At 45.4% G+C, this 15,814-nt stretch overlaps 1 protein-coding gene across 4 annotated transcripts in view; it reads right to left on the bottom strand.

Annotated features, from left to right (window-relative positions):
• The window catches only part of LOC139420392 (matrix metalloproteinase-16-like), a 70,783-nt gene that overhangs the window by 49,285 nt on the left and 5,684 nt on the right, over window positions 1–15,814 (bottom strand). For 2 of the 4 annotated variants that reach the window (XM_071170441.1, XM_071170442.1), the window contains exons 2-4: window positions 3,626–3,774; window positions 2,803–2,817; window positions 2,451–2,573 (exon numbers count right to left, since the gene is read on the bottom strand). In XM_071170441.1, coding sequence (XP_071026542.1) covers window positions 2,451–2,573; window positions 2,803–2,817; window positions 3,626–3,774 — 287 coding nt within the window. The remainder of the gene's footprint in view (window positions 1–2,450; window positions 2,574–2,802; window positions 2,818–3,625; window positions 3,775–15,814) is intronic. The other 2 variants (XM_071170444.1, XM_071170443.1) reach the window with 1 other exon arrangement.

Here is a 15,814-nt window from a genome sequence, read left to right as displayed (position 1 = left end):
AGACCTAGATCTGATCTGTTGCAAAAATGACATTACAATTTGTACATATATTTATATTTCGCTTTAAAGTCTGATATGCGTTATTGAGTCATGATACGTTGGCACATGGGTGTAATCCTGTTTGATGTACCGTGGACACAGCCTAACAGTACCCCTCAGTAACACAGCAAAGATGTTGAAAGAATGAAAGAGAGAGAGATAGAAGGAGCGTGGGGGAAAAAGGAGGAGAAGAAGAGGACCGCGAGGCGTGGCTGCAACGTTCAGAGTAAAGAAGAATTTACAGGGCAGCTGCCCTTCTAAGGTCTGTCTGTCTGTCTGTCATTCTGCCTGTCTGCCATTCTGTTATTCTGTCGGCCTGTTTGCCTGTCCTTCTGTCTGTGTAGCTGTCTGTTTGTTTGCCTGTCATTCTGTCTGTCTGCAAGTAAGACGGTTGTATAAAAAGAGGGAGGAATGTGATTTCTAATGAGTTGAGTAAGGCTGCTAGTTAAGTTTGTGGAGAGGAAACGAGAGGGGATTCTACCTCTGGTTTGGCCCGTTTCAGTAAAGGACATGTTCCCACAGGAGATGTATAGAGAGTAGCTAGGGGGAAACTCAACCGTGGTTCTGGGGTTCTTTTTCTTTATATACAGTACATTCTGAAAGTATTCAGACCCCTTGACTTTTTCCACATTTTGTTACGTTACAGCCTTATTCTAAAATTGATTCAATTGTTTTTGTTTCTCATCAATCTACACACAATATCCCATAATGACAAAGCAAAAGCATTTTTTATTTTTTTTTGCAAATATATAAAATCCAAAAAACTGAAATATCACATTTACATAAGTAATCAGACCCTTTACTCAGTACTTTGTTGAAGCCACTTTGGCAGTGATTACAGTCTCAAGTCTTCTTGGGTATGACGCTACAAGCTTGACACACCTGTATTTGGGGAGTTTCTCCCATTCTTCTCTGCAGATCCTCTCAAGCTCTGTCAGGTTGGATGGGGAGCGTCGCTGTACAGCTATTTTCAGGTCTCTCCAGAGATGTTTGTTCGGGTTCAAGTCTGGGCTCTGGCTGGGCCACTCAAAGACATTCAGAAAATTATCCCAAAGCCACTCCTGCTTTGTCTTGGCTGTGTGCTCAGGGTTGTTTTGGCATTCAGGCCAAAGAGCTCAATCTTGGTTTCATCAGACCAGAGAATCTTCTTTCTCATGGCCTGATAGTCTTTAGATGCCTTTTGGCAAACTCCAAGCGGGCTGTCATGTGCCTTTTACTGAGGAGTGGCTTCCGTCTGGCCACTCTACCATAAAGGCCTGATTGGTGGAGCGCTGCAGAGATGGTTGTCCTTCTGGAAGGTTCTCCCATCTCCATAGAGGAACTCCAGAACTCTGTCAGAGTTCGGGTTCTTGGTCACCTCACTCAAGTTGTAGAAACATCTCAAGGATGATCAATGGAAACAGGACACACCTGAGCTCAATTCCAAGTCTCATAGCAAAGGATTTGAATATTTATGTAAATAAGGTATTTCTGTTTTATTTTCAATAAGTGTGCAAACATTTCTAAAAAAACATTTTTTTCTTTGTCATTATGGATTATTGTTTGTAGATTGATGAGGTATTGTTGTTATTTGATCGGTTTTAAAATACTAAATAATAATAAATAATGTAACAACATGTGGAAAAAGTCTAAGGGTCTGAATACTTTCCGAATGCACTGTATAATATAATATACTGTATAGTCACTGTCTGAGGAAAAATGTAACTCAAATGTGTTTATTGTTGTACATGTTTTGAAAGCAATGTACTCAATATACTTTCCGAGTACTCTAGGACCAAGAGATGGTATTGGAAACAGCTTCTGAAGTTTGGTAATTGTACGTTCGTTAATGGGAAAATACGGTGGTTTTAAAACATTTCCTGAGAGGTTCCATCAGACAGCGACAATATATTACAGGGCGTGTAGCTTAAACTGTAGCTGTTTATCCAAAGCGACTTACAGTAAATTAAGTGAATCCCTTTTCAGTATGTGATCCCTGCAGCTATTGAACCCAATGACCTTAGTGTTGTTAGAGCCGCGATCTTAACAACTGAGCCACACGGGACCTTTCAGATGTAGCCTAGCTGAGAGGGTGTCGCATGTCTTCACCTAGTCAGACATTCTTATCTAGACTCATGAACACAGACATGTAGCCTAGACACATCCTCAGGCACATGTCAGACCCATAGAGTAAAGCCCATGTTTTAAAGTACTGTATGAATTGTTTTAACCAAAAATCAACCAATCACCAACCAACCATCCAACCAACCAATCAATCAACTCACCTGTATGTGATATGTTTATGCTGCCAACCAACCAACTAATAACAAACCAAACATCCAATCACCAAACAACCAATCACAAACCAACCAACCAATCATCAACCATCAAACCATCAAACCAACCAATCACCAAGCAATCAATCAACTCACCTGTATGTGATATGCTTATGCTGCCACTTCTGCCCCGTGAGGGCGTACCGCTTTTTCCGGACACTGAATTTGGACGCCCCTCCTAGCTGGTCTGGTACACCACATCGGGGCTTCTTCATCCAGCTAGGAAGAACCGAGAACACCATTGGTCAAAACAAGATGTATGCTTGTCCTTGGCTGAACAAACTGTGTAATGGAATCCTGTCATTACTTCCAATATTAGTTATCAGATACTAGTTATCACATACTAGTTATCACATACTAGTTATCACATACTAGTTATACTAGTTATCACAAAGTCACACACACACACATCTGCAAAGAAATAGACATAATAAGAGATATGCCTCACCTTACTGTGTAATCGCTAACATCATTATACGAAGCACAAAGAAACAGAAAATGAGACTTTAGCATGCAGGTTAGTCATCACAAATCCCACCACATTATTGTAACTGATTTCATACACACATCATACAATTGATCTCAGCAGTTAAAAAAGGTACTTGTTTCTCTAATCCTTTTAACACAACCAAACTGCAGCTTCTTAGACTCCTTGTGTGCATCCCAAATGGCACCCTATTCCCTATTAGTGCACTACATTTAACCAGAGCCCTATGAGCCCTGGAGAAGAGTCGTGCACTATATAGGAAACAGGGTGCCATTTTGGATGCAGCCCTAGGGACCCCTACACATGTTGATTGGTTCAACGAGCAGCAGAGAGGCAGACAGGCAGACAGGAAGACTGAAGCTGTCATTCCCTTTTCTAGGCTTCTGGGTTCAGAGTAATACTGTGGCATTTACCCCGACTCTGATCTGCTGGTGTAGGTGTATCCGCTGTAAAAGAGCCCTTTGATCACATTCAAACGGGACACTTAACCTGTGTGATGCTAACTCTCTGTCTGGGAAACGCTCCCGTCTGTTCTCTCCTCTTCCGGAATGTCAAACAGCGAATCAGAACAGCCTTACAGGTATGTTTATAACGGTCTGTGACTGTTTATTGGGCGTTTAGGGACGTTCATCAACCTACAATGAAGTTGTACTGCACAGGATGGAATGATTTATAAAGCAACTTGCACCCCAAATAACTACTCATTCTGTGATCAAGATGAATAATTATGTTCATCTTCTTTCTCACACCGATCCCCTACAACATGCAAAGTGGTGAGACTCACTCTATCGTGTTCCTGTCCAGCGATCCTGTGACGTTGAGGCCATAGAGACGCTGCATGGCAGCGATAGCAGACTGCATGGTCTGGGCCGTCCGCAGGACCGACATCCTGGGGTCTGTAGGGGGAAGGTAGCCATACCTCTGGAGCCATGTCTGAAGGGGGGAGAGGGGGAAGGAGGCAGGAGAGAGAGAGAGAGAAAGGACACAGAGGTGAGTGGTCAGCAAATGGTCAATATGGGTCACATAATGTACAATTCCAATAAGGTAGGCTTTACATATAGTACTTTATAAGAGGCATTGAAACCCACACAACCATGAAACAGTGGTGTAAAGTACTTAAGTCAAAATACTTTAAAGTACTACTGAAGTAGTTTTTTGGGGTATCTGTACTTTACTATTCATATTTCTGACAACTTTTAGTCTTACTCCACTACAATCCTAAAGACAATGATGTACTTTCTACTCCATACATTTTCCCTGACACCCAAAAGTACTGGTTACATTACGAATGCTTAGCAGGACAGGAAAATGGTCCAACTCCCGCACTTATCAGGAGAACATCCCTGATCATCCCTACTGCCTCTGATCTGGCGGACTCACTACACACAAATACTTTGTTTGTAAATTATGTCTGAGTGTTGGAGTGTTCCCCTGGCTATCTGTACATTTGAAAAAACAAGAAAATCGTACTGTCTGGTTTGCTTAATATAAGGAATTTGAAATGTTTTATGATTTTACTTTTGACACTTAAGTACATTTTAGCAAATACATTTACTTTTGATACTTAAATATATTTAAAACTAAATACTTTTAGACTTTTACTCAAGTAGTATTTTACTGGGTGACCCACTTATACTTGAGTCATTTTCTATTAAGGTATCTTTACTTTTACTCAAGTATGACAATTGACCACGGCCATCAAATATGATGAAAGTGAAAAAGTAGTATACCCTAAATTCAACCATAACCCTGCATGTAAAAAACTCTTAGTTGGAGAAGCAATGCCATGTTCAATTTTGGTAGTTGTTGGCACTTCAAATAATTTCCAAAAAGCGCCCATGCTAAAACTGTGAAGTGTCCATCCAGGCAGGAGGATTTCAGTAGCCAGACAGCAGCCTCTAGCCACAGTGTTAGTGAGGAGACAGGCAGAGAGACAGAAAGAGAGATCCTCTGATGACCTTTCAGCGTGGGAATGTTATCTATTATCACATCGTCTGCTTGTCAGAAAGCACTCTGATGTAATGGAGCTTTCAGGGCACCCAATAAAACCTGAGATCTCTATACCAAGGGAGGAGAAGAGAGGAGATGAGAAGAGAGGAGAGGCGAGGCGAGGCGAGGAGAAGAGAGGAGAGGTGAGGCGAGGAGAAGAGAGGAGAGGCGAGGAGAAGAGAAGAGAGGAGAGGCGAGGCGAGGAGAAGAGAGGCGAGGCGAGGAGAAGAGAGGAGCGGCGAGGAGAAGAGAGGAGAGGTGAGGAGAAGAGAAGAGAGGAGAGGAGAGGCGAGGAGAAGAGAGGAGAGGCGAGACGAAGAGAGGAGAGGCGAGGAGAAGAGAGGAGAGGCGAGGCGAAGAGAGGAGAAGAGAAGAGAGGAGAGTAGAGGCGAGGAGAGGCGAGGAGAAGAGAGGAGACGCGAGGAGAAGAGAGGAGAGGCGAGGCGAAGAGAGGAGAGGCGAGGAGAAGAGAGGAGAGGCGAGGCGAAGAGAGGAAAGGCGAGGCGAGGAGAGGCGAGGCGAAGCGAAGAGAGGAGAGGAGAGGCGAGGCGAAGCGAAGAGAGGAGAGGAGAGGAGAAGAGAGGAGAGGCGAGGCGAAGAGAGGAGAGGCGAGGCGAAGAGAGGCGAGGCGAAGAGAAGAGAGGAGAAGAGAGGAGAGGCGAGGCGAGGAGAAGAGAGGAGAGGCGAGGCGAGGAGAGGAGAGGCGAGGAGAAGAGAATAGAGGAGAGGAGAGGCGAGGAGAAGAGAGGAGAGGCGAGGCGAGGAGAGGAGAGGAGAGGAGAGGCGAGGAGAAGAGAGGAGAGGCGAGGAGAAGAGAGGAGAGAAGAGGCGAGGCGAGGAGAAGAGAGGAGAGGAGAGGCGAGGAGAAGAGAGGAGAGGCGAGGCGAGGAGAAGAGAAGAGAGGAGAGGAGAGGCGAGGCGAGGAGAAGAGAGGAGAGGAGAGGCGAGGAGAAGAGAGGAGAGGCGAGGAGAAGAGAGGAGAGGCGAGGAGAAGAGAGGAGAGGCGAGGCGAAGAGAGGAGAAGAGAAGAGAGGAGAGTAGAGGCGAGGAGAGGCGAGGAGAAGAGAGGAGACGCGAGGAGAAGAGAGGAGAGGCGAGGCGAAGAGAGGAGAGGCGAGGAGAAGAGAGGAGAGGCGAGGCGAAGAGAGGAAAGGCGAGGCGAGGAGAGGCGAGGCGAAGCGAAGAGAGGAGAGGAGAGGCGAGGCGAAGCGAAGAGAGGAGAGGAGAGGAGAAGAGAGGAGAGGCGAGGCGAAGAGAGGCGAGGCGAAGAGAGGCGAGGCGAAGAGAAGAGAGGAGAAGAGAGGAGAGGCGAGGCGAGGAGAAGAGAGGAGAGGCGAGGCGAGGAGAAGAGAGGCGAGGAGAAGAGAATAGAGGAGAGGAGAGGCGAGGAGAAGAGAGGAGAGGCGAGGCGAGGAGAAGAGAGGAGAGGAGAGGCGAGGAGAAGAGAGGAGAGGCGAGGAGAAGAGAGGAGAGAAGAGGCGAGGCGAGGAGAAGAGAGGAGAGGAGAGGCGAGGAGAAGAGAGGAGAGGCGAGGAGAAGAGAAGAGAGGAGAGGAGAGGCGAGGCGAGGAGAAGAGAGAGGAGAGGCGAGGAGAAGAGAGGAGAGGCGAGGAGAAGAGAGGAGAGGCGAGGAGAAGAGAGGAGAGGCGAGGAGAAGAGAGGAGAGGCGAGGAGAAGAGAGGCGAGGAGAAGAGAGGAGAGGCGAGGAGAAGAGAGGAGAGGAGAGGCGAGGAGAAGAGAGGAGAGGCGAGGTGAGGAGAAGAGAAGAGAGGCGAGGCGAGGCGAAGAGAGGAGAGGCGAGGCGAGGAGAAGAGAGGAGAGGAGAGGAGAGGAGAGGCGAGGCGAGGAGAAGAGAGGCGAGGCGAGGAGAAGAGAGGAGAGGCGACGCGAGGAGAAGAGAAGAGAGGAGAGGCGAGGAGAAGAGAGGAGAGGAGAGGCGAGGAGAAGAGAAGAGAGGAGAGGAGAGGAGAGGAGAGGAGAGGAGAGGAGAAGAGAATAGAGGAGAGGAGAGGCGAGGAGAAGAGAAGAGAAGAGAAGAGAGGAGAAGAGAGGCGAGGAGAGGAGAGGCGAGGAGAAGAGAAGAGAGGAGAGGCGAGGAGAAGAGAAGAGAGGAGAGGCGAGGAGAAGAGAGGCGAGGCGAAGAGAGGAGAGGCGAGGAGAAGAGAGGAGAGGAGAGGCGAGGAGATGAGAGGCGAGGAGATTAGAGGCGAGGCGAGGCGAGGAGAGGAGATGAGAGGCGAGGAGATGAGAGGCGAGGCGAGGCGAGGAGAGGAGAGGAGGGGTAGAGGAGAGGGCCTTGGTCAAAAGCAGTGCAGAATAGAGGGAATAGGTGTATTTGGGACACAGTCATAGAGCAGTAAGCCAACAGCACTGAGCTGGAATCAGGGAATAACCAGAGCATAAACACACACCTCCCTACAGAGCTATTATGGGGCTGCATTACTGCATTACACATGAAAAAGACCCACTCCTCTCATCTTCTCTCCTGCCTGGGAGTAAAACACAATCTCACACATACTGGAGCTCAAATCCATATCCACTCCACTCAGAGAGAGGGGGAGGGGAAGACACAGAGAGAAAGAGAGAGGGAGAGAGAGCGAGAGAGAGAGAGAGAGAGAGAGAGCTGCACAGAGAAAGGCTTGGAATAGAGTCTTACCAACAGAGAGTCTCATTACCCCAGCAATGTGTTCACACAGACTCTTTTACGACCAACACAACCAATAGGCTACAGTGGACAGGCCTAGTGGTAGAAAGGAAACAACCTGACATACAGACATGTGTGAAACGTGTCCAAAACTCGTATATTGAGGGCAAGCGTGAAAATACTGCCATCGCAGCAGAAAACCCCAAGGAGACAGCTATTGTAGTATTACAGTATGAATTGACATCCCATATTTCAATCAGATATAGTGATTGACACGTAACAGGACAGGGGTTTGACTGATCCTTGATGCACTGACTCCCTGATCCCAAAAGACCCCGGGATAGGGAGTGAAGTAAAGAGAGTCCCACACACAGTGGCAGTGACAGTTTGTCACTTGACTGTCTTCTACATGGCAGGTGTCAAACTGCTGTGTGGAGAAACGGTGTGAGAAGAGGAGAGACGAGGAGAGGAGCCAGGGGAATAGAGCAAAGACTAGGTTGAAGCCTTGTGATTGCTCTGATTCATCACAGGAAAGCACATAGGACTAGTACCGTACCGTATGCATACGGCCACACTTACATCCAGGAAGACAGAGAGACCAGCGAAGAGCGGCGAATGTGACAGACAGACAATGGGACAGATCTCCAACAGTTGTCATCCTCCTCACATTCAGTCTCAACCTGCATCAACCCACTGCTGACCTTAGCAAGACTCACACGCTATGATATTGTTCTATTCGAACCAGACCTAACGTGAGGGATAATGCCAGCTGCTCCATGCTTCGGGACGGTAGTGATCTGTAATACAGTGTGAAGTATGCAGGCTAGTTTACGTTCCACAGAGCACTCACTACATCAGACATTGAGCTGTTGAGAGGGCTTATTCTGCCCCACTGCTCCTACTGAATCACACACACCCTTGCAAACACACACATACACGCATGCACGCACGCACGTACGCACGCAAACACACACACAGGCACGCACGCACGCACACACACACACGCGCACGTGCGCACGCACGCACACACACACACACACACGCACACACACACACACACACAGAGAGAGGGAGCCTTTCAGGATAGGATTCAATGTGAACTAGACATGTCATCAGTCCTTCCACATCCCTGCACCTCCATCACCTCATCACCTCTCTGTGTTCTTCCTGCTGGATAGAGTCCCAAATGTCATCCTATTCTATATTCCCTCTGATCTGCACTCCTTTTGACCAGGACCCATAAAAGCCTAGGGGAGAGGGAGATGTTGTCTTATTTAGACGACCTCTTTCTTTCTTTCTTTCTTTTGATATTTTCTGTAATGTTCTTATTTGTCCACGCAAGGGTTAAAACACAGGGAGCTGTTAAAGGTGCCTCTCTCTCTCGCTCTTCTCCATCTATCCTTTGAGCCTTTCTCTCCTCGTCTTTAACCTCGCCTATTCTCTCCAACTTTCCCTCTCTATGCGAGGGGACGATAACACATACGTCGTGTGTCCGTTATTCTCAGGGCTGAAACGGCCCCTGGGGGGGACAGAGGCTAGATACAGTCCAGTGTGATTCCTAGTGAACTAGTCAGGTAATGACACTAGACACCACCTATAAATACACAGAAACAGACACACTGTACTGTACAATACCCAATAAGGAAAACGACGCAAATAGACTGATCATCGAATTCAGTGAACGTTGTATTTTATAACTTGCTAGCCACAACCCTCAGCTTTCAGGTACACTTGATAATCAGCAGATTATACACTCATGAGACAAGGATTGATCCATCACTGTAAACTTGTAGAAAAACACGAGGGATCTGCAGGCCCTGAGAAATGTACTATAGAGGATCTCTCTTTCTCTATCTCTGTCCTTTTTCTTCTGCACATCTCTCTCCCTCTCAACTCTCAATCCCTATTTCTCTCTCCCTCTCTGTCTCCCTATCGCCCCCCCCCCCCCACCCCACCCCACCCCCTCTCCCTCTCTCCTTGCACTTCGACCACAACTCCTGGATGACATGGAAGCTGTTACAGTAAAAGACTATCTATGATTGTGCTGTCCCAGCACTTTTCTGGTGCTTCGGGGGGTATAACAGAAATTAGGATGAGAAGTGCACCGTTTAGACATTAGGTAAACAACGCCACCGCTATTCACAAGCGCTATCACTTTGTTTCCTGTGAGTCAAATGGGGCTCAATTGTTTGGCTAGGAATTAAAATATACATATATTCCAATGCTCAGCACAGTTAAAAGCAGGGAATCGCTTTGATTTAGAAAAATGTGGTTGTACCAGTGTCGATGTGCTGTTCCAGAAGAATGTGTTCTGTGTGGAGGAGTATTATGTCAAATGTAGAAGCTATAAATAAACCAAAACAACAAACATCTGCGTTGGAGTTGTATATATTGTGAGGCATCTACATCCCAAATGACACCCTATTCCCGATTTTGTGCACTACTTTTGACCAGCACCCATAGGGCCCTGGTCAAAAGTACGTGCACTAAATAGGGAATAGTGTGTCGTTTGGGATGAAATCAAGTCCCCTAACACACAGCTCTTAGTTCAGAAGCTAATAAAGTGTTGCCTAGGCCGTTAGCATTGTGAAAAATGTGCTTTCAGGCTATGAGAACAAACTTTGTAATCTAAAAGCACAAGTGTTGCAGAAAGCTGAATTAGTATTTTAGAAAACTGGGGCTCACAGTCACAATTATGATATAGCCCAAGGGAGTACAGTGACACATTGTCAACAAAAACAAAAATAGTCTTGTTAAAATTTCCATTATGATAGTTGTGTCTTTGAATTAGGCTAGGCTATGTAGGCTACTTAAGCATTAACCTATTTAAAAATCTTGCCAGAAGTCAATGCTTGCGTCCCAAATGACACCGCGTTCCCTATTTAGTGCACTAACTTTGACCAGGGCCCATTGGAGCCTCTTAGAAAAAAGGGTTCCAAAACTGTTCTTCGACTGTCCCCATAGGAGAACCCCTTTTAGTTCCTTGTAAAAGCCTTTTTGGTTCCAGGTAGAACTCTTTTGGGTTCCATGTAGAACCCTCTGTGTAAATGTTTCTACCTGGAACAAAAATAGTTCTACCTGGAACCAAAAAGGGTTCTTCAAAGGGTTCTCCTATGGGGACAGCTGAAGAAACCTTTTAGGTTCCAGATTAGAGGTCTGCCGATTATGATTTTTCAACGGCGATACCGATACCAATTATTGGAGGACAAAAAAAGACGATACCGATTATTGGAGGACCAAAAAGAGACGATACCGATTATTGAAGTACCAAAAAAAGACGATACCGATTAATCGGCCGATTTATATACATGTGTATTTGTTTTAATGACAATCACAACAATACTGAATGAACAATGAACACTTTCATTTTAACATACATAAAATCAATTTAGTCTCAAATAAATTATGAAACATGTTCAATTTTATTTAAATAATGCAAAAACACAGTGTTGAAGAAGAAAGTAAAAGTGCAATAGGTGCCATGTAAAAAAGCTAACGTTTAAGTTCCTTGCTCAGAACATGAGAACATATGAAAGCTGGTGGTTCCTTTCAACATGAGTCTTCAATATCCCCAGGTAAGAACTTTTAGGTTGTAGTTATTATAAGACTATTTCTCTCTATACCATTTATATTTCATATACCTTTGACTATTGGATGTTCTTATAGGCACTTTAGTATTGCCAGCCTAATCTCGGGAGTTGATAGGCTTGAAGTCATAAACAGGGCTGTGCTTCAAGCATTGTTAAGAGGTGCTGGCAAACGCAGGAAAGTGCTGTTTGAATGAATGCTTACGAGCCTGCTGCTGCCTACCACCGCTCAGTCAGACTGCTCTATCAAATATCAAATCATAAACTTAATTATAACATAATAAACACACAGAAATTCGAGCCTTAGGCCATTAATAACTATCATTCGAAAACAAAAAAAATATTATTTCAGTGAAATACGGAACCGTTCCGTATTTTATCTAACGGGTGGCAACCCTAGGTCTAAATATTACTGTTACATTGCAAAACCTTCAACGTTACGTCATAATTATGTAAAATTCTGGCAAATTATTTACGGTCTTTGTTAGGAAGAAATGGTCTTCACACAGTTCGCAACGAGCCAGGCGGCCCAAACTGCTGCATATACCCTGACTCTGCTTGCACAGAACGCAAGAGAAGTGACACAATTTCAGGTACCACATTGATTATATGCAACGCAGGACAAGCTAGTTAAACAAGTAATATCATCAACCATGTGTAGTTAACTAGTGATTATGTAAATATTGATCGTTTTTTTATAAGAGAAGTTTAATGCTAGCTAGCAACTTGCCATGGCTCCTTGCTGCCTGCACTCGCGTAACAGGTGGTCAGTCTCCTCATGGATTGCAATATATATATGCCGATTACCGATTGTTATGAAAACTTGAAATCGGCCATAATCAGTCGGCCATTCCGATTAATCGGTCGACCTCTATTCTAGGTAGCACCTTTCCTTCTAAGAGTACAGTGCAAAGGGTGCCATTTGGGACAAAGACCAGGGAAGTCAAATGTGGACACGTAAAGCTTGTGTTCCTGTCAAACCAGCCATCGTACCAGATACATTCTACAGCCATCTGCCAGATCCATCAACATAGACAGATTGATTTAGAGGGATCAGCTCTGTCGTGGTTTCCCCATCTCCCTGTGGGACAATAACCATGACAATCACATAACCCTTTAGCATTAGAAGGGAAGAGGAAGGGGGAGGGAGGGAGGCGAGGGGGGGGAGACGGTTGGATGTACCACCGTCAGTCATTTGGTGTTCCTTTGTACGGTCGTCCAGTCATGTCTCTCTTCTGTCTTAAACGCTATGACACCACTTCAACTATTTGAATCTCGCAAGAGCACGGGCAGATGCAGAGAGAGCAAATGATGAGTGTTACATGTGTGTCTCCGGTGTGGACACTCTCTTTCCCTTTCTCATTTATATACAGTATTCATTCTCCCCTTGATCTGGTGTCCTAGCACCGGTGTCTATGTAAGGGTGCAGGACTAAAGCACAGGCGTTTGGCTTTTCATGTCAGACAGGCTCCCACTCAATATACTAGTATTTCTCTCCCTGTCCTCCTCTTCCTAACTCGATAATGATCAAGCTTGTAGGCCCAAACAACTGTGTTCAATAGAATCGGAATGGGCAACTCTTGGCCTTCTGTCATTGTGGATCACCTCAACATGACTTGGACTCTTTCAAAGGTCACAAAACTGCACAAAAGAGAAACCTAAAAGTGTCAGACAAAGAACATGTACCAATCAGAGATGACACATTACACAGATTCATCACAAACTACACACAATGACAAAATATACCTAGCTACAGGTAGTTAGTTAGTGACAGACAATAATGTATAATATGAAAATGAACTACGGTAGCTCCTCTGTCAGTGTCTGTGTGTTGGTCACCTCAGTAGCTTCTGTCAGTGTCTGTGTGTTGGTCACCTCAGTAGCTTCTCTGTCAGTGTCTGTGTGTTGGTCACCTCAGTAGCTTCTCTGTCAGTGTCTGTGTGTTGGTCACCTCAGTAGCTCCTCTTTCAGTGTCTGTGTGTTGGTCACCTCAGTAGCTTCTCTGTCAGTATCTGTGTGTTGGTCACCTCAGTAGCTTCTCTATCATGGTCTGTGTGTTGGTCAACTCAGTAGCTCCTCTGTCAGTGTCTGTGTGTTGGTCACCTCAGTGGTGAACTCATATGAACTTCCTGTGCCTGTCCCAGCTGGGTAGTGTCAGTGGATCGCTAGATAACGAGCTAGCGCCACATCATGCAGGCTCACTAATTAGCCTGGCCAGGAAATCAAAGGCTAACCTTTAAGGCAGTGGGAATACTTCATTAGAGAAGAGACACACACTTCCAAGAAGAGGAGGTAGCCATAGCAACATGCTTCTGGGACAGTGGCTGTCAACAAACAGTGATGCACATGGCTGGTATATCAAATCAAATCAAATTCTATTTGTCACATGCTCCGAATACAACAGGTAGATCTTACAGTGAAATGCTTACTTACCAGCCCTTAACCAACAATGCAGTTTCAAAAGAATTCTAATAATAAAATAACCCCCCCCTCCCAAATAAGAATAAGAAATAAAAGTAACAAATAATTAAAGAGTAGCAGTAAAATAACAATAGTGTGACTCTAGGAGAGATGATGATTTTCTTGCCGTGTGGCTGTGATCAGTCTTTAGATCGTAAACAGATATTCTCATGCAGACTGCCTTTTAACAAATGACATTTCAGAACATGACACCGGCCTCTTGAGGTAGCTGACGTCACCTCTCTGCTCCTCGATTTCTCGCCCTCGCCTCGGCCTGCTTGAATAATCCAGTAGGACACACGCCAACCGACCGGCAAGTAGTGCCAACCTTACCCAGGGTCGCCAAGACAACACAGCCTGACCCACCAGCCACCCATTGAAGAGATCGCTAAGGATCGCTCCGTGCACTTAGGCTGTAGCCCTATTAGGACCAATTTCAACAAATATCACAATGTGGTCATGATACTAGCGATACTAATGATTATTTATTGTTCCTCTTTGAAAGTGGACATTCTGAAATACTGACTAAATGTTTACGTCCTGGACTTAACAGAGCGCTCTATCACTTCTGAAATTCTAGGCTTTGTTCCTTCTTTTTTTTTTATGTAGACACACAAATCCAACTACTATTAGGTAAATGATAGTGTAATCAAGAAAGAGAACAAGCTAACAGCGTAATCAAATATATTTTATAACTAGTTAATCTGTGTTGTTTTCAACGGGAGCAAATGAGTGATAGTGGGCAGAACAAGCAAGGAGGTGGGCAGAGCCAAGCACGAGCTAGCGAGATCCTATTGGCGCGTTCTATTACGTATTTGCATACTTCCGCTAGGGAACGCCTACTCCGTGAAGTGCACGTGATAACTCAATCCACCCTTGCTCTCCTTGTAAACAACTTTTTAAAACTTTGGCAAAGGGTAAAGTCTACAAAACGTAGTGCTCTCTGTTTGTCAGAGATTCTAGTTTTGGGAACAGAAAACTGTATTGAGATCAGGCTTTTCTTAGATGCCAAAATGTGCAGAATGTCGGCCCAGTTCCATCTCGCTACATACTCTCCCACTGCCGGCACCTGGGCTTCCTCTCATCACCATATTTGGTCGGGAGTGGAAATTCCAACCGGATGCTTCAGATTTATACATCCGGTGAAACATCTGGCGCCTTGTTCTATCTGTGGCGTAATGGCTCTGTCTCACAGTGACATGTTCCCACGACAATGGATAGTACTGAAAACACACGACAGGCCTACTGCTGGTGACGACTACAGACAGCAACGCCTGTGACAGTGTGACTCTACCCTAACTAACACTGGACTCTTCAGCATCATTAAAGATTTAATAGCTCACAGAACTGCTACTAACCACGACCTCTATCAATGTATGCCTATGAAGTCTCAGAGAGATGCAGCGTGTGTGAGCAGTAGAGTGGATGATAGATAATGGAAGTGAGAATAATGAAAGACAGAAAGGTTTGAGCAGGAAGTAGAGAGAGGGGGGGCAGAGAGAGAGCAACTGGGGGCTGGCAGAGAGAGAGAGAGAGAGAGAGGGGGAGAAAGAGAGAGAGCGAGAGGTGTGGTGAGGGGACTGGACAAATAAACACACACCAAACCAAGCAGCCCCTGCCCTGACCATTGAGCAGCCATTAGTACAGACCTCAGCATTGGCCTCGGTCCCACCATGGAGTCATCATAACACTGTTGGCCGCTGGCAGTACGAGACACACACACAGAGACACACACCACACACACACCACCCGCTTTCAATTATTCAGTCAGCCAGGCCTCCCAGGCAGGGCATGCCAACTGGTAACATGAGTCATGTTAGGAATGGGCTCTGTCGTTACACTTGTGCCTATGTTGTGAGTCCTAGTGACAACACATCATACCCCATGCTAGATATTTAGCATTTGGGACTGAGATTGGCATAGCTGGCTAACTGTTTGCGCTAATTATTGCATTGTATTCAAAGACACTTGCTATTGTATTGAGGTGTAAGGTCATTGTTGATTTCATAGTTTATTTATATCAGAAATAGTACAGTATAGGTACAGTAGGTATACTTCATCACGATATTCTATTCTCTCTCTGGGGTGATTTCTGTGTTTAATTTTCTTGGTGTAATTCAAACCCTTTGTGACTAATCATGCAACAGTTTTACACCTGATTCCCCGCTGAGGGAAACCACTGTATGCTAGATGTGGAGTGCCAGATAGTGGGCTCACAAGGTTATATTGCCTCAGTGTACGTCTGTAAGCATTAAGTGCCTTCGGAAAATACCCCTTGACTTTTTCCACATTTT

Source organism: Oncorhynchus clarkii, chromosome 11 (genome assembly GCF_045791955.1).
Source record: "Oncorhynchus clarkii lewisi isolate Uvic-CL-2024 chromosome 11, UVic_Ocla_1.0, whole genome shotgun sequence".
Lineage (NCBI taxonomy): Eukaryota > Metazoa > Chordata > Actinopteri > Salmoniformes > Salmonidae > Oncorhynchus > Oncorhynchus clarkii.
Note: the sequence above shows the minus strand (reverse complement) of the source record. Positions and strands in the feature narration are given on the sequence as shown.